The 20,175-nt window shown below is 30.5% G+C and overlaps 1 protein-coding gene across 2 annotated transcripts in view; it reads left to right on the forward strand.

The window, feature by feature from the left end:
* Ten-a (tenascin accessory) overlaps positions 1-20,175 on the forward strand; it is a 128,994-nt gene that overhangs the window by 99,636 nt on the left and 9,183 nt on the right. Inside the window, exons 11-15 of one of the 2 annotated variants that reach the window (XM_065351047.1) lie at positions 13,160-13,186; positions 17,845-17,964; positions 18,614-18,792; positions 18,927-19,075; positions 19,149-19,391. In XM_065351047.1, coding sequence (XP_065207119.1) covers positions 13,160-13,186; positions 17,845-17,964; positions 18,614-18,792; positions 18,927-19,075; positions 19,149-19,391 — 718 coding nt within the window. The remainder of the gene's footprint in view (positions 1-13,159; positions 13,187-17,844; positions 17,965-18,613; positions 18,793-18,926; positions 19,076-19,148; positions 19,392-20,175) is intronic. The other variant, XM_065351048.1, reaches the window with a different exon arrangement.

Consider the following 20,175-nt stretch of genomic DNA (forward strand, 5'->3'; position numbering starts at 1 on the left):
TCGATGTACCTACTTGTTCGGGGTCCGAGAATACCTATACGTGTATTAAACGTTGAGATCAATTTATACGTAGCTTTTTTAAATCACGATTCTTTAAAATGAGATACAAATATGAAGAGAGTCGTGATTTATTTTACTAAGAGAAAATTATGGTCACTGATCAGGTCGAAAGTTGAAATATTATGGCACTTTTCAAAGGATAAGAATACACTCTGCGTTTTGGTTGATTTGAAACTTTTCGATTACGTAGATATTACAGAAGCTATGGCAAAATACTTGAAAATTAAAATTTTGAGAAAGTATCTTCACGTAGCTTTTGAAAGAAAATTTAAAAAGTTGATTCAAAATTATTTTTTTTGAATTCTAATATCAATAATTTCAGTATCATTTTTGAAGATCAATTTGTTTTCTCTCGAAAATCATACCTGACTAAACATTAAAAAATTGCAACCCTGAGAATTTTTGAACCATCTTCCAATTCAGCTGCCAAGAAATTCCAGAAGAGCCGCAATCACACAAAAATTCCAGCTCGGCTGTTGAAATGACATTCGTCTATTCAAATCGTCCATTTTGTGATCATCCCCTCTACTTTTTCCTAAGCGTTAATATTTCAAAGATTATTTTTGAAAATTCAAACGCTCCTACTCAACGTAACTTTGGTAATCAAAACCGTTCAAAAAAGTGACCAAAAAGTAAGTATTCAAAAAAGTAACCAAAAAAGTTACAAGACGTGAGCAAACATTTTAATGAAAAAAAAATATCACCAAAAACTAAAACAACAAATGACATAAAAGTGAAAATTTTTTGAAATTTCAGGCAAAAAAGCAAGATTTTGACAATTTTAGCAAAATACAGATTTTTTTGACAATTTTTGTAAACAAATTGTGACTTTTTGGAATATTTTGCAAACAAGCGGCAATTTTTGGTGATTCACTAAGGCAAAACAGTGAAATCTTGATAGTATTTTCGCAAAAAATGCAAGACTTTTCAACAATTTGGTGAAAAGCAAGAATAATTTTTTTCAATTTTTGAAGAAAAAAAAACTTCTTTTATCGAAAAAATGAAACTTCAACTTTTTGATAAAAAGTGGATTTTTCTGGAAAATATGGCAATTTTTGACAACACAGCGAGATTTCCGCGTAATTTTTGAAAAAAAGAGACATTTGAAATTTTTTAATATAACTGACAATTTTTTAGTAATTTTAGGCAAAACAGTGGAACTGTTAGGAAATTTTTAGCTAAAAATGTTGAGGCTTTTCAGCCATTTTTGGAACTTTTAGGTAAGAAAGCAAAGATTTTTCAACAATTTTGGGAAAATTGAGAATAATTTTTGGTAAAAACAGGACTTTTTTTTCAACTTTTGAGTAAAAAAGTGTTTTTTTTTTTTTAATGAAACTGTGATTGGTCAGTTTTCATCAATTACAAATTACCCTATCTATCCTTACTTTCTCCTGCGTTTCTGTAGTTATCTCAAAAATGATGATTAGCCCCCCCCGCCACAAAAAAATTCCATTTGATGAGACTTGCGGGCGCTAATTGGCCAATGCATAATTTTGGCTCATTATTTGAAACAACTCTTTTTCGACCTATTTTTTCTCTTCCAAGTCTTGGATGGATTTCAACATTTTCTAATTAGGTAGTTTATTAATTAGCCAAGAAAATTAAAAAATGAATTAAATAACCCGGGATATCGTTAGCAGATTTCCACTAGTCTGATGTCTTGGAAAATTGTGAGCTGCAACCTGGTTTTTAAAAATGAAATCAAGAAATAAAATAAAATACCAAACACATCAGTTCTGAGATCTGAACGATGTAAAATTAACAAAAATCGAAAATGACAAACGAATGTTTGAAAAACATTTCTAAATAAACATATGTACATTGTACATGTTGCCCTCGCGATTTTCGTTAAAAGTAAATCTTTATCCTTATTCGCAGAATGAAATGCCAACCAACTTGGTTTAAAGGGATATTTGACTAGAAAAACACCCTTTGTGCACATAGCTCACCCAAAAAAAAAACATACAAATTTAGAACAGAATTTTCTACCATATCTAATTACGGTGCTAAAGTAAAAATTACTTTCGCTCTGAACTGATAATCTTTTTTACAAGCACTGCGTACCTACTACCTACCTTTTCATTAGGTAGCTATTCCCAGCAAACAAATAAATCTTACCTACTTTCGAAAAGCGTAAAAACGTTTCTACGTTGTAGGTATCCTAACCGTCTGTTTTGAATTCAGGATAAAAAAAATTCCCCCGTAGCCTTGAAAGTACACAAAATTTTCACGATTTAGGTTGAAAAAAAAATCTGGAACTTCTGCACGAAAAATTTCCAACGCGGGTAAAACTGTAATCGAATACAAAAGAAGACCTTTAAAAAGCAGCCACGTACAACCGACGACGACAACATAGACGTAATTAACGAGTTAACCCATTTTTCAGCGAAGCTTTTCGGTAAAAAAAATCTCAATTCGTTGAAATTCATTTTGCATGGGTATTAAACAAGCGTTAATGTAATTTTCAAACGATCAAATTACTGGTGTACTCGAATTTGTTATAGGATATTTTTTAATTTTGAGAAAAATATTCATTTATGTCTGGACGGTTTTATACAGGAAAAATATTTATATTTGTAATAATATAATGGCGAACGTCGATAAACTTACGTTTTTAGCGGCATTAAAAAATTGCAAATAGCATCCCATTTGAATTTATATCGTTGCACATTCGGACACGTTTATAGTGAAAAGTGAGTTATTCTATCGCGATGAAAATATATTCATTATTTTATTTCTACACAGGAAGAAGACTGAAATAAAAACCATTTCGGGATATTACAAATTGCGCTATTAACTGTTATTTCGCCGACATAAAATGTACCCTTCAAACATACACACACATTTCGAATGCAAATAAAGTTACGAAAAAACAAAGACACATTTAAATAAGAATTTTCGCACAAACTCGAAGAGAGGTTTATTTTTACATCGTTTCGTTTGTCGGGTCGAATAATTCATGAAAATTTGCGAGAAAATATTATTTCGAATGGTACATGTGTGATAAATGGATTGATTTTAAGATGATGGCTGGAGATGATTTATCACAAAATGATCACAATACCTCGTACTGATCCTCTAATTACCGCCAAGAGCTCAGGATTAAGAATCTTCAGCATTGAATTATAAAAAAACGGGGCTACCTATAACGTTTTCAAACCTGCAAAGGAAAGAAACTGTTTGGTTTGTAACCAATTTTCGATCTTCAGTTTTTAGGTGACGGTTTCAAATCATTCTAGAGCCTCCAGCAGATATTCATTTTTTCATTATTTTTTCAAAAATAATCACTGAAAACATGGATTTGAACCGGCACAAAAAGAGTTTGAAAATGTGTGTTTAAATCATAGAATGGGTTACAAAGATAGCAAATCCAAGTTGGTAAGTGCTGAATTTTATTTTCACTCCATTCACGCCGTTTTTTTGAAACGTAGAGAATTCAAAAATTCGCTGAAGGGTTCAGAACGGTTCAAAACTATCACCAATCGACTCAGGAGGTCGAAAATAGGGTGCAAACCAAATTTTAGATCATTAGGTTAATTTGGTAACACTTTGATTTTTTTTCCATTTTTGGCCAAATTTGAAATTTCAAAAATTTGCCAAAATTGAAAAATAGATCTCAGTCCCTGAATTTTTGACTAATGGTGTATTTTGGGATCATCTATCAAGTCCTCTTTGTTCGATTCGAAAAATGTTGTGCCCGTTGGGATGCTTCCCTTGTAAGTGTATAAGTAGGTATCTACCAATTTGTGAGAGACAATTCTTGAAAAATTTCAAGGGGTTTCCAAAACACTTATTTAAATAATTTTTATGCTATTTAAAACATATTTTGTAAAATTCATCGGTTTTTTGTGCAATTTCGAACCATTCTTTACCACTTTCTCAAACACTCACACCAGTTTAGTAATTTCAGACATTTATACCTCATAATTTTAGGCAGATTTCAATAAATTTTACTGAATTGTCATCACGTTGACGGGACTTCAGCATTTTTTCAGTATTTCAAATGATTTTGACGCTATTAAAATATCTACCAACGTCATTTTGAATTTTTACATTTTTACATGAGATGATTGATTTTACATTATCTACTAATCAACATAATATTACGACCTACGACTCAGACTTTTTTCTTTTTCTCAAACAAAAATTTCGTAATTAATTGGCTATGTTCATCTTTAGATGATATAAATCGAACCTACCCTCAACCAATTATCAAAGACCATAGTGTAATTTTCTTCATTTAAATCACATGATCAAAAAGCTCTTTCTCATTGATCGTCATACCAAACCATTAACATTATTAAAATGTGACTAATTGCTACCCATAATATTTCATTCATTTGCACTACCTATTAAGTGAATTTATTAGAAGCACTGAGAGAGCTGTTTGTGTAGGTACATCTTTGAACAATATTGAAACAAACAGAAACTAAAAGACGGCCGCGTGAAATTAAAATATCTGGGAATTTTCCATCGTGCCTTTTATACATGTATTTACAGCTAGAATGCTCCACGTAAATACCGAACGGTATCATTAAAAATTAAATTCTCAAAATTCCTCCAATTTCTGTGCCTAAAAATAACTAAATTCAGAATCCTCAGACTTTTTCCAAAAACTTTGAACGAATACACGTATTTTAGCAAAAAACATACCATTGACTGGTTTCACTTGAACATTTAGTTTTTTTCTCGTTGTACTGTAAAAATAGGTAGGTCTGTTTGTATTCTGATTTTACGCTTTGAAATAATTCTAAACAAAAAAAAAAAAAAAAAAAAATGAAAAAAAAACACAGATGACTCTTGATAAGCTCCCTTATTTATCCGTCCAAGTTGGAAAAAATTCCGTTCAAAACCGTACCTACTAAAATGAAAAATACCTTACAACTAATAAAAAACAAGTTTTGGAAACCCTGCACAAGAACCAAACTTTCCACCAGTAAGTTAATCTACAGCCGATTTCCGCTTTCTCACCAGCTACGGTCTTTTCCATCAGCTTCAAAGGGGTTCTTGTTTTTATATCATTACTCACTTGTGATAAAACACACCTACATTTTTCACAACCGTTTTATAATTGAAATTAAATTAAACGAAGTAAATTGAAAACGATACAAGAATTGCTAGCTGGTCTTTCTGACGAATTAACCCACGCATATGCGAATAAAACAACTATAACGATACATTTCTTAGAATTTAATTTTCGATCGTATTACCAACGAAAACCCTCGTTACGCGATTATCTTTCAAATTAGCTCAATCTTAAGAAGTGCCTCATCGCTCTACCATAAAAACAAATTGTCTTCAGCAATTAGGTCTATACAAATGGCACCACGTGTCTAATTTAATTTCTGAGCTCGGATAATACATTGTGGAAATGGCAAAAGACACGAGTTTACTATTAAACCTGATCAAAATGCGACGAAGAAAATTTTGAAATAGGTGGATGAATTTGAAATCTCATTTAAACATGAAATCATTAGGTACCTTTGTTAATAAATGAATCGAATTTTCAAACTTAGATTATTCTTTCATCGCTAAAAGTAGGAAGAATAAACGACCAAAAAACACATTTTGGAATCACGTGTCGTCGTTTGTACTTCTTCAATTTTTGTGCACTTTCAAGTTGAAAACTCGCAAACGTTTCTTCCAAAATTCAAAATTTTCTCCAAAAAATTGATCTGAATATTTTAAAATACCTACCTAATTATAAATAAATAATCAAATGAAAAATGAAAAAAATTGTTTGATATTCTTTTAAAAAATAATTGTTTGGTCAGTATTCATTTTTTTCTTTAAATGTGTTTTCCTCAAAAACGTATGGAAATATATGACATAAGAGGCTGGGATTGGTTTCATTGGACTCCTTATGATGTCTAGTTTTCAAAATAGCCAAAAAATCGAAAATGAAGAATCCGAGTTGTAGCCCCAAAGTCTCAGACCAGATCACATATTTTTCCATTTTACTGGTTAGCTTCAAAATATTCCCATTTCAATTCATTTTAAACCTCATTTTTTTGCAATTTCAAATCAGTACGAAAAAGATGCCTCACACATTCGATAATATTCCACTCAAAAAATTTTATATTTTTTTCAGTTTTTTCTCAGCCCTATTGGGTATAATAATCCTGAACACAAAAGTAATCGGTTTATCAGGAAATGAAAAAATTCGCGAGATAATCCATTTTGAAAAATTGACTAAAAAAATAATAATTTCAGCAAATTTTTGTCGAATAGAATTTCAAACCTATCGACGGTACAAAATTACAATCGGATTATAAAATTAGGCACTCTATCTACGCATGAAAACCCGACAAAAAAAATTACGAGCGACAAAAACAGCACTTCAAAAAGTTTGAAATGCTCGGTTTTTACGTTAAAATTAACAACGGATTTGGGTATAGGTAGGTATAAGTATATAAACGATAATCCTAGTCTGATGATATGGAAATCTATAGGCTACGTAACAAAAAGGGATCAGATATTTGTACTTCATTATCTAATTTAACAGCACGCCTGTTACCTCTTGATATACTTCGCTAATATTTTAGGTATTCGCATACCTAATGACTATAATAATGAGCGATATGTAACACACGTATACGTGTTCCAATGGAATCCCTTTGATACCTATATAGAATGTAGGTATTTTAAAATTTAACCAATTTCAATTTGTACACATTTTAACACCCAAATCGGTTTTTATAATATCTAAACTGAACAAACAATACAAAACATATGGTCGTGGTAATGAGCAAATTGCGAAACTTTTTATGTAATTTATCATTTTTAATAATTTTTCATTGCATGTTTATATGATTGAAATTTTTTAAAACGTCATAAAAATGGTCATCATCTTTGTTCTCCACATAGTAGGTAGATACGTGTAATAACCAATTAGTTGAAAATTAGATATTGAATCGAGCATGTGTACAAAGCATATAAATAGGTACCTATACCTAGACCTATATTACGTACGAAAAAGGCTAATTTCTACCTTTATCTACTAATGCGATAAAGGATCTAAATTTAGGGTACAAATAATAAAACGTTCAATAGACGGAAATATTTTGCAAAAAATAACCTCATTTGAGGTGCACTCCCCCATCATGAGCCTTTTACAAAAAAAAAAAAGTATACAATGAATCGGAAAATTCGATCGTAAGTATATAAATTAAAATTATAAATACAAAAGTCATTCGTAAACCACACGCCACGTAAATTTGGCCGCATAAATAGATGAATTGGCGCAACCAAATCCAACGTCCAATTGTATCTTCGCATTCTGATACCACAATTCATCGTTAACAAAGATTAAACTAATTGCATACCGGGTTTTGTTAAATAATGTGACCTAAACACCACAATAGCTTTTACCAATAATAGACATGATTTCAACTAATTGGCTCCGTTCTGCCCTTTTGCAACCCCCACCACAGCTCGTTTTCCATTTCAATACACACCCTTGCCTTTTATACTTATAGTAGGTACCTAGTCTGATATAAAAATGAATAAAATTCGTAGGCCGTTCGTCGAATAAGCCGAAATTGGCCAAGTTTTTTTAGGACGACCAATTAACCGAACATTTTTAATTTAAAGCTAGAATAATTTTTGTCTTTAGATTTTTTTTTACTGCTTAAAAACTTAGCAAGTGTTCCGTGAAATTGATGGCTTTAGCATCTTTGTAGTTATAAATAGCGGTTGTTGTGCCTCTTTTGCTATTAAAAGTAATTAACGTTTACTTTTCTTCTCACTTTTTTGTTTTGATTTACTATTAGACATAAATTATATAACTTTCTTTTAAAAAATTTTTTAGCTCGAGTTTTTCTTCTATTTTTCCTTTCTTCTTTATTGCCAACGATGAGCTAATATAAATCATCGCGAGCGAGGGCGAGAAAAAAATTTTCATTAAATTTTATACGCGTACACGCGACACAGCCGCACAGTCGAGGTCTCTCTCGATATAGGCATACTATTTTTTTCTGCTCTAATTTTATCGTAGGTATAGGGTAGGTATAATGGTTGAAAAATAAATTTTTTTCAACGATATGCGTCTACCTATCTACTCGTAGGTATCTCCGATTCGAAAGTATTTATCCCGAATAAATTACAAAGGTAATTTAATACGTTCATTAACATAATCTCGTATCACAGTTAAATGAAATTTAATACACCATCAAAGCTCCTCTTCAAAAGCAAACTATATACCGATTTGAAAAATACATTCGTTAGAGGGTACTAAAGTTTATAGTTTATAACGAATATTATTTTCCGTGAAATTAAGTTCGATAAAATAAACCATCTGAAACAAGATTACAAAGATGTGCACGTATACACACAACCGGCAGCCAAAGTGTCCGATGAACGCGAGCATTTTTAATTTTCTTTTTATTTCGTCGTTGTTTTGATATAATTTATGTTACATGTTATCAATTATGTGCAGTCATTTTATCTTTGCTATTTTACTGAAAATTACTCACGCATAATATGATCTTTGTGAGCAAGAAAAGAATGTGTTTTTAAACCCCTAATAAATAAATTGACCGGAAGAGTAATACGATAATTTAACCTAATGCAGTAACTACTCGTATTTACCTACATATCTATAGCCGAGCTGGAAGCTATACATAGAGAAAGCATTCAATATTTTTTCTTATTCGATTTTCATTTTTTTATTTTGTAAGTTCTTTTCATTTTTTATTTACTGGTGCGATTTTATGATTAGGCACACGAAAAAGTAGGCTATTTCAAATCTTAATATGGACTTTTTGCACACCTCTGATTTACTCGATTTAAATCTCAAATTAATTTTGATTGAAAAATCAGAAAAAGATGTTTGATGTATTCAAATGATGAATCCTTCATTTGAAAAAATAATGTATGTAAGATAAGTTGCCTATCTAGTTTGCCGTAAATACGCATCATGTTTTAAATTTCAATAAAGGAAGAGGATATCCAAAAAAAAAATAAAAATAAACAAATTGCAATAAAATAGTACATACTTTTACGTCGAAATTTTCAAAGTCTGTGACGATCTTCCTTCCACCCTTCTCTGCCTTCACAAAGTTCGTTTGTTAGTTCGTTCACTTGTTCGTTTCTCTCTTCCTTCCATCCAATCTCCCTCCCAAAAAAAAAAGTTTCTTTAGCAGCTTTCATTTTGATTTTCATTACATAAGTAACATAATGATCGATGTGGGAATAATTTCTTTCGAACTGTACTTTCATGTTTGAGATTTTTAACCCATCAAAGTCAAAGACACTTTTAATAAAGCGAAAAAAAACGCAAAAAAACGATGAAAGCGTTAAAAACTCACCTTCATACATACAAAAAAACTGGCCGGGTATAAAGGGACAACTGTGCTTGAAAAATTTTGTTTTCAGTGTTGTTGTTGTTTTTTAACCCTAAAAATAAAAAAAATTATTTTTTTAGGGATCTCCTCAAAAATAGAACGATTAGGTCATGAAAAACCATTATACTAACAAAATATCAATGAACCATTCCTTTTGATTCTTCAAACAACCAAAATTTCTGATATGAATATAAATCCTGGGCTGGAACAAGGAAAAAAAACAATTAAAATGTTAAATTATGACAAACATTGCGTTTCAATTGTTTTTTTTGTCTTTTTAAAACATGTTTTTCAGCCTCTGTTTTGTTTTGTTTTTTTTTCTTTTTTTGTTAAAAACTGGTTTTTAGCATTTTTTTCGTTTTTTCATGTTTTTTTGTTTCGTTTTTCATGTTTTCAAAAAATCTTGTTCGAAATTTTGTTTTTTTTGATTTTGGTAAAATTGTTCAAAAAATTTCTCAAAATTTCGATTATGAGACATGTATTGCAAATAATCAAAATAATCATATTTTTTACAATACACTTGATAAAAAAATGTGTAGGTTCAAATTCGCAAGCAAAAAGTAGCATTTTTCAGCATGTGGATTTAAAACAAATTTAAATACAGATTTTAAACGTTCAATTTTTCACAAGCTGAGCATAAAATTTTGTTTTGAAGCAAAAAAAAAGCTTTAAACATAAAACGTTGTATATATAAAAAAAAAAACAGGATTTGTACAACACTGATATACAGTTCTGTAATGAAGTAATGCAAAGAGAGAGGGAAGAGGTACCTATATTTTTTTCTCAAAGAAACAAAATGTACCTCAACCGATGAAACTGGAGTAGTAGTAACTACCTACCTAAATGATCTTCATTTTTATTTTCTCACATTCTTCATTTTGAAATAAGAATCTAAAATTTAGTGGAATTTTCCAAGTTCGCCAAATTTTCTACTTTATTTTTCGAAGTGGTAACCCTGATGTTATTAATACTGCATAAAAAATAATTTGAAATAATGTACTTGAAACAGAAACTTTTATCATTAGATTATATTTCATAAAACAAAAACTGAAACTGAAACCATAAAATGATAACAAGACATTTTTCGACTAATTCCTTAAGATGAGAGTGCAACTTTTCCTTGAATCAAAATTGGTTCACTAAGTTGAGCTTTTTCACAAAAATTTTTTAGCAATAAATCCTGGTTTTTGCTTCAATCAATTTTGGAGAAACAGAATTCCAAGACTCTTGAACCAAATGCAGAACTTTTTTCAGAACCGCGTTGTCAAATGCAAACATGCTCGTTTTATTAGACATCCTGGAATTCATAAGTCAATTATTACGTCATAACTGTTCAAAAAATTGATTTAAATCAATTTTATAAAAAAAAACAAAAAAATACAAAAAGAATTGAGTAGGTAACATTGTATCAAAATTTTTTCAGAAAAGTTTGCTACAGAATGATGTAAAACAACTTTTTATAGCGAAAAGTGACCATTGTGGGACCATTTCAAGTTGATTTTGTTCATAAATATTTTTAATTGAATTGAAATCACTTTTACCTATTTTTATTCTAGCGAATAACACACTTCATCAAATAGTACAAAATATGATGGGACTGGCGTCACTTTCTAAGATGAGAGCAAAACTTTTTTATCGCATTTAAAAAAACAACAAACAATTCAGAGCTATTATGACCTGAAAAATGAACTCTCGATGTCATTTTTTAAATGCATTTTGAAGATGAAAAATTAACATTATTTCAGAGAAGAAACTTGAAAATTCAAGAATAAATTTCATAAGATTCAATTATAGAACTTCACAACTTCAGAGATGACCCAAAATTGAAATTTGAAAACCATAAAAAATTGCTCAAGTTACATACCTACCTGGAATAATTTTTTTAAAAATCAATATTTCTTCGACTATAGGTAAATCTTACGATGAAAAATTTAATCAGTTCATTGCAATGCCTTACAACCAAATCAACGCACCCTTCACCCACTTATTCACACTTTCCTATATCGTTATCTTAATTTACATATTTTTCGAATAATTCACCAATCATAATCGCTTACATAAGCATGGAAAAAAGTACAACTCGCATTAAGATATCGCGTGATGCATTCGTTGTGTTTACGATTCCTCAACTGGGTCTGGGTACTTCTCTATAACCAGACAAAAGCATGTGACCTTATAACACGTTCGCTTCTAGGTGTTTTATTCAAACATTTAATATTTTATCACTACCATATATCATAAATATAGCCAAATGATTGTCGATAACAGATTTTTATAAGCGATTTGGGTCATTTTGAAAAATACAAACAATTTATTGCTGGAATGTAGTAAGTATTTACTCGTACGAATCCACGCGATTCCAAAGCACAAGGTTGGAACTTTTTTCCACAACTGATGACGACACGAAAAAGAGAAAAAAAAACAACCTAATTTAGAGTATTCGTGTTCTAGATTATTTTTTTCTCAAACCTTCGTAAAAGTCTATAAAAAGGTGGCAATTTGAACGCCGCGAATACAAATATAATATCTCGCACAATATCACGATAAAATGTTAATTTTCATTTTATTCATGTTTCATTACAATTACGCTTGAAAAATGTAATATCATTTGCGATTAGAGACTACCATTCATTGGGAACTTGCATAGTTGAAAGATGGGTTTAGAGTTAATTCAATCAGCACAATAATTCTAGACTAAGGTCAAATAAATTGCATATCGTTCGCCGTTCGCGTGTTAGAAATTTCGCGTTAATTAAATTGCATAACCAGAGCCGCAAATACGAATAATAAACGAACCGAAACCAAATACGATGCATTAGAGTTGAAATTTTTCAAAAATTTGAAACCCGTCGTTAAATTAATTTCTAGTTTAAACGACATTTGAGCATTTATATACGTGCACGTTCATTTTAAAAGCATCCATAAGAATTTCCATTTCGACACACTGGAATTATACACAAAAACGCCCATATACTTGTACAAATAAAACTTGGAAATTCCTATCCGAAGTAAAAAAAATGTACTTCTATGAAAAATTCATGAAATTTCAATGATTTTTTTTCTGGCATCGATGAAAATTGAAAATCAACAAACGTTTAAGAAAATACACGCTTAATATTTACTGTACTGCGTAATATAGGGGGATAAAAAGTTGGTTTTTCCGAGACTATAAGGCGTAACAAACGAGTCTATTTGAATTTCAAACTTCAACTTTCACTTGGTCGTTATACGACGATTTCGAATGAAAAATTACGAATTAAAAACAAACACGTAATTATTTCAGTGAGAGGAAACCTCGGATTGGTAAATTTTTAAAATTCTCGATGAAATAAAGCTTTCTTCATTTCGAGAGATAAAATTGAATTTCAAAAGTTCATTCTTTTATTGGGTAAATCTCATTTAACGACAACCTTATAGTTGAATACGTTCTTTGTATTTGAGCTTTCGAATGCACAAAGAATACACGTCAATTGGTGAAAATATCGTTAGCACCGATTTAAGATTTATTTTAATTTTCTTTTTCGAATTCGATCTCACAACAACGACGCATCGAATTGTGTAATGAAATACTCGATACTACTCGACGGAATTTATTCATTACTGCGGACGACTAACTTTTTATCTTCCGGATTCTTTTTTTTTTCAATTTTTTTTTTTGTGTTCGTAACTATTAGAAATAGATTACAAAATTATTGTGTTTTTCATAATGCTTGCACTTTCTTTCTCTTTCCCTCGTATCGTATTTCACCTTGTAGTGAATTCTGGAACTCCTTTTTGCCCCGGTAAGTCGCTGCCATCAATAAATTCGTTGCTTTTAGAATTTGATTTTTATTTATATTCGTTGGTACTCTACTATACATAAACTTGAAGTTTTTTTCATTTTACTATAGCACTCATTTTAGACTTGATATAGCACTTATGCTTTTTTTTTACTCACTACGTGTTTTATTCAGATTACTTTTTTTTTTTTTTTGGAAAACTTAATCTATTGAAAAAATAATAATATTTTTGTGGAAGAATTTACTTGGGGCGAATGCTCAAATTATGGACACTTTCCCACGTATAATAAGTAATACGATCTGCTCATAAAATGTTCGTGTTATAAATTAGGTGCCTGTACTTATTTTTGGCAGCTTCAATTTTAAGAACTACGATGAACTTTGCGAAAGAATAACAGTGATTCATATTCAAAATTTGATAGGTAGGCAATTATGCTCCAAATTTCAAAAGTTGAAATTGTCATTTTTTTTCTAATTTTGTTCATTTTTGACACTTCATCAAGATGTAGGTAAATTAAAAAATGCTTTATCCAATTCTTAGGTCAAAAGTTTACTTTAAAGGCTCGTTTTGGTGAGAGATTTTGAATAGCAGTAATGAAATGGCAAAGTATCAATTCTATCCACACATTTCCATTACAACTAATAAATATTTGAAGAAAAAAAAGTACCATCTCCGCAACAAAGACTTAACCCCACGATCTCTTCGCAGTAAAAAAGTAAAAAAAAATCAATTCAACCCGAGAATACGATTTCTGAAAATAGAACTAAATTAAACCCAAAAGAACAAAGCTTCTTCGGCGCCAGTCTCGTACAAATGGAAGAATCTTGCCAATTAGTTTATAAATTTCGAATTCATCGCGTAATTACAAAAAAAAAATTAAATTTTTAGTTACAATAACGTTTTAATATACGAAACAATAAGCCTAATTTTTGGGAGGAAAAAAAATGACAAACGTAATATCGTGAAAAAAAAGCTAGAAATGTTAAATATGTACCTATAGAAAGATCAAAGGCAGATTATTAATTATTTTTATGGTAGCAGTTTAATTAAAATTTTAAATATAGGTGTTCCATCTCCATTCGCCTTTTCGTATAGTCTAACTATATACTTAATGAAAATTTCTTAGTAACGAGAAAAAGAAAATATTTATTTTTAGCATTTTGAAACATTGAAAAAACAACGCAGCATCAGCGACTCTGAATTCTCGCTATTATTTTTTTTTCCACTTGGCTTTTATTTTAAAATAAATAATACTCCGGCATAAACACAATTACTCGATTATTTACATTTTAATCGTAAAATATAAGAGTAAGCAAACGGATTAGATTTTTGTCAAAACTCTTGTTTGAAAAAAAACAGCCCGACTCGAACAACATTTTCATAAAATTACAATACCTAGTTTGGTGTAAGTATAAAAATAACAGCGACGACGTTGACAAAAAAAGAAAGAAAGAGAGAGAGAAAAAAAGCTGCTATACTTTCTCGCGATCAAAAAACCATCTCAAAATGAATAACCTATAAGCAAAGACATCGCTGTATCTAAAATAACAACGTGAATTTAACCCACGAGACTGAACTAAATTGACCTACATTCAAACGTTGGTATACAACAATATCCCCTAAGTTTAAGCATAGAAAGTACATCTAGTGGCAATGTGAAATGCTTCTAGAAGCGTTTACAATGTCAATTATGCTCGTATATAAGTTCACCACCTTACCCATTAGTTTGTAAAATTTAAAACTGGGAAGTATTTTTGTACGATACGACGTTTAAATCATATCAAATATAGTACTTCCGCATACGTATGCACAACGAGCAGAATTTCCTCTTTGTTAAAATGCAACATATTTACGTACATTTGTGTATTCAAGAATGCCAACAAAGTACATACTCGTGCATACACACAATGAAAATAACTTATATTTTATATCGAACGGTCAAATTGTAAATCTTTATAGTACCTACATTCAGACTAAAAAACATTCGTAAGCTTTCGCAAATATTACACGAACCTCGATCAATTCATTTTTCAAACGTCGAGTTTCAAATAAAAAATTCATTCACTGAAAGATGCAAAATAAGTAAACGCGAAGTAGGTGAAATTTCGAATTTCGTTAAAATTACAACGTATAAATTCAACGTCTTGGTGGTTTCAAGCAAGAAAAACGAATTAAAAAGAAAAATTGCGAGTAATTAATCAGTTTCACCTTTGTTCTTTATTAGGGTTAATTTCGGCTATTTTTTTTCTTAATTGCTTCCTTATTTACCTTGCTTGGTTAATTATTCGTGGAAGGGTAATTTTAATACCGCAAAAATATTGACTTTTGTCACTGAAAAATTTATCAACTATACCTACATAAAAAGCGTTTAATTATAATACCATCTTGTAAAATATTACCCACTTTCAACTCGTATATATACGAAGATTCCTTTTTCAGGGTCCTTTAATAAACCCTCAACCTACACGAATAGGCCACCTGCTCCAAAATAAATTTAATTTATACCCTTAGAAAGTATTTTTTAAAAAGCTTGTCTGTATCAAATATAAACACATGCCCCATGAAATATCAAAAAAAATAAATAAATAAAAAAAATAAAATAAAATAGCAACGCATACAATGATGAGCATGCATATTCCAATAATCAATCAGATGATTACCTTCATCATCTTCATTATAATTCTATCGCTTTATACGCCGAGTAGCCAAGTAGTTTGCCTATTTAATTAGAAAACTATATAAATAGATCGAATCTTGAATAAAAATTGATCAATGAAGAGCAATTGCGTAGTTGGTAGAAAATCTGCTTGTTCGCTTCACACTTTAAAAGTCTTTGCATTATCCTTGTGACCCTGTGTAATTTCCTATCTTCCACAGCAAATTGTTTGTAAACTTCTTCAACGACCAAAAAAAAAGAAAAGAAAAAAAAAGGAAGCTACAGTGTTTCTCAATTAAATATAGATAACCAAAGCTGCACATGTATAAGGTGGTAAAAATCGACGTTAGAAAATTATACTTACTCTAATACAACGAGTAAAGCGAGAGTTAAGCATTTCGAATGAAAAATCGCAACGTGAAATAAATTTCCTTATAATAAAACGCAACGCAGCTTCTGCGTCCTACAAATATAAAGGACATTTTCGAGAAATGGGGTTAATGAGGTTTTCTCTCCTTGGGGAAATGTTTTGAAGAAAATAAAAATTCTACTTTTACTCTAATTTACTCTCGAAAATGTTACTTCTATAATTATTTCTAAACGAAAAACTATCGTCTATGAGAAGTACGAGTACCTACGTATAAGTACTTTCTTAAAATGGAACATTTCTATATTCTTGATTTCTATTCGAAGAAAAAAAATTCCATCCTTTTTGGGAAACACTGATGCTTGAAATTGAAATTTAGCTACAGAATCGATAATTTAAGCCTAACGAATGGGAAAAAAGTGAAAAATAAAACACATTTGAAACATAATTTCTATATAAGCTGCATGATGATTAAAAGCTTTTATAAAAGTATTATTATTCGATGCAACGGTAATCAGCGTTTACAAAGCATAACTTTTAACCATTTTAAACATCCCTTGTACCTGATGAAAGTTCTGTAATGAGATTATTTTTCTTTTCCTTTGTAATCAACGGTATTAGGATGTTGGTTTTTACTTTACGTTTTGATAATGTTATGATGATTCCGATAAATTGAAACGAAACTAAAATCAACTTGATAAAAAATAATGAAAAAGAATAGCAAGTTGAAAGAAAAATAATCTCAACAGTTTCAGCAACAATTTTTGTACATTTATTTCATTTAGGAACGAAAAAATTGCACCCACTGAAGTACCCTTGAAACATAATAATATCGACCATCAATGACAATACCTATTTGCCTCTGAATACAAAACATTTTACAACATTTGCAAAATTTAAGCGTGATTCTAATTCAAAAAAAAAAAAATTGGAAAAATTACAATTTTGTGATAAACAAACTCACAAAAAAAATTGGAAGGGAGGAAAGATTGGGAGAGATGGATTAGTGGGACGATTACTTTAATTCATTTTTAAAATACTAACACAAATTACGTGTTAGAAAATCGAAGCATTTCTTTCAAACTGATATTTTCAGATTTAAAGCAAGCCACCTAGATTAAAAATAGCCCATGTTAATAGATTTGCATAACTAGTTCGCCGTGAATACAGTATTCGACTAGAAAATTACTCCACGTCTACATCATCTGGAACCAAAAATGAAATTCTGGTTTTCCTATTTAGCTAATTTTTTTCATACGTTTTTTTCAAAGATCTAATAAAATAACCACTATCCAATTTAAAAAATTTTTTAATTCTTCAATAAAATGAAAATTATAACGATATCAAATTATTTGGCTTCGATTTTCGTTTCACCATTTAAAATTAAATAAATACTCGATCTTACACATCAGAGTGTACTTGAAAATATTTTCCATTATTCTTCACTACAAAAAATGCTGACCTCGTCGTACCAAAAAAAAACATGATCAGACATTGGTACAATTTTAAAAAAATCATCCATAAACAGCAATTTTTTCGTTCCTAGTTACATCTCCCAATTCCTACTGTTTGGGTTATTTGAACCAACTTGAGATAAATTTGAATTGATCAATACTAATTTTATTTTTGTTATTCAGGAGAGTGGCTGTAATTCGAGGACAATGCGTTTCTCAACAAGGTCTTCCAATAATGGGAATTCGAGTTTCCCTATATCGCGATAATAAATACGGTTTTACGTTGACACGTCACGATGGCAGGTTTGTATTTGTAAGAATTTGTATAGTACCTAGCTACCTCTAACAATAAAATTTTTAGTTTTTTTGACAAATGAAAGAGGGGAGGGGTTACAAAAAACCGTACAATTATTCTCGGTAATTTTACTATATTTGTAACCTTATGATTTATAAATGAAAGCGAGCCAAGCCGGAGAGAAGTTGTGATTAATATGTTTTTCGGTATAAATTACGCGTTTTCTTTATGATACACGACTAGCGTATGTGTGTTTTCTTGTACACATTATGTCAAATTACGTGACACGCGGTATAATTAAATAAAACGATCCGGCTTAATCCACGCTTGGATTACAGAACAAAACAAGATAAAACGGAAAAACTACAGCAGAAGCTTATGAATGACCATATAAAGCCTAGTTAAAATTTTAATGTCGGCGGCGTAGTTTCTGGATAATTTATTTAAGCGGATTATGAAATCTTTTGGGAGATATAATTGCTTATTTTTCATCGAATTCGCTCAAGAACCGTAGCTACGTACAAATGTAGTATTATTCTTAAAATCGTGATTCCATGCCCGATGGTATTACTACTCGTATGTGTAGGCCTACGCAGTCGTACATATACATAGAATAGATGGTGGATAGATTATAATATAATTCGCATAATCCTTTAGGTTTGATTATATGGTGAATGGAGGAGAAACGGTTACCTTACAATTTCAAAGGACACCTTTCAAATTGAAAATCATTACGGTATCGGTGCCTTGGAATCAAATGATTGTTATATCCCCTGTTATAATGGAATTAAAGGATGAAAACCCGTTTAAAATTCCTGTTCTGTCGTCCCCTCCGGGTAAGGTTTGATAAATACAAATAGGTAGTAGTAGTCCTAGAAGTATTTTTCATTTTTACAAGGAATAATTTTTACAAATTATCTCCAAAAATGAATGTAAACTAATTTAAATATATATTTCAAATTGTCTTTAGAAATACTCAAATTCCCTGCATTAGAACAAGGTGTAGAATTATGTGTTGATCATAATGAAAGTAGTCTCAATCCTCATGTGCTATCAACTTGGGTGCCAGAAAAAATAGGAGGACCAACTACAAAACGATTAATTTATTTAGAATCACAGGTAATAAGACTTTTCCCAACTTTTTAACGATGAAAAATGTTCCATATGATTTTTATAATTTTTAAAATTACAGGTGCTACAAGATCCAATAAGGATACCAGGTTCAAATATCTATTTACTGTATCGTAATAGTTTATCTGCTGGATATTTGTCATATCTATTGGTACAACTGACTGGATCTGTTGTACCTCCAACTTTGATGAGGATATATGTTCATGTTGAAGTAGAAGGATGCATATTTACCAAAGAGCTTGAACCAGATCCTAATTTAACTTACACGTATACCTGGGACAAGCGCAACATTTATAAACAAAAGGTAATTAATTTTTTTCACTAGGTATCTTTTTGACTACGAGTAAATTCACTACTTTCTCACTACCCTCACTAGCCATTTTTAAAATCACCAAATTTTCACTACTTTCACTACCTGGTAGATCCTCTATGTATTTTGAAAAAAGAAAGACGCTACAGTTAATTTGGACGGTTTTTCAGACCACTTTTTAGAAAATCTGAAATTTCCAAAATATACTCGAAGGCTTCAGAACAGCCTGAAACCACCTCCAATCGACTCAGCATATTTTAAATGGGGCACTAAGAAAATTTCATTTCAACAACTCAATTGGGTAAAATGTTGTGGAAATTTCAACTTTCAAAAATCTGCTAGGGTGCTCCGGAACTACCACTCAAAATTGTCGAAACCGTTTCCAATCAATTTGGAGGGTCGAAAACAGGGCACATACCAAATTTCAGCTCTCGTAGTCTATTTGGTTAAAATTTTGATTTTTTTTCATTGTTGACCCAAGTTTGATTTTTCAAAAATTCATTAAAAATCAAAATCGTTTGTGAACTCAAAATTTTATCTACTGTTTTCAAATTCGTACTCGGAAAATCAGATCACCTCAATTCAAACCTGATGGATAATTATTTCAGCTGATTTTCAAATTCCGTGATTTTAGAATTTTTTTTGATTTGCCATTGAAAATAAAAGGTCACAAGTGTAGAAGTGACTTAAGTAACATTTTTCTTTCGTAAGGATTATAAAATTACTTACTTATTCTCATACGCGAGTTCATATTTTATCAATTCATCATTTTTGGAAG

This window comes from Planococcus citri, chromosome 2, assembly GCF_950023065.1.
Source record: "Planococcus citri chromosome 2, ihPlaCitr1.1, whole genome shotgun sequence".
In the NCBI taxonomy this organism is placed as follows: Eukaryota; Metazoa; Arthropoda; class Insecta; order Hemiptera; family Pseudococcidae; genus Planococcus; species Planococcus citri.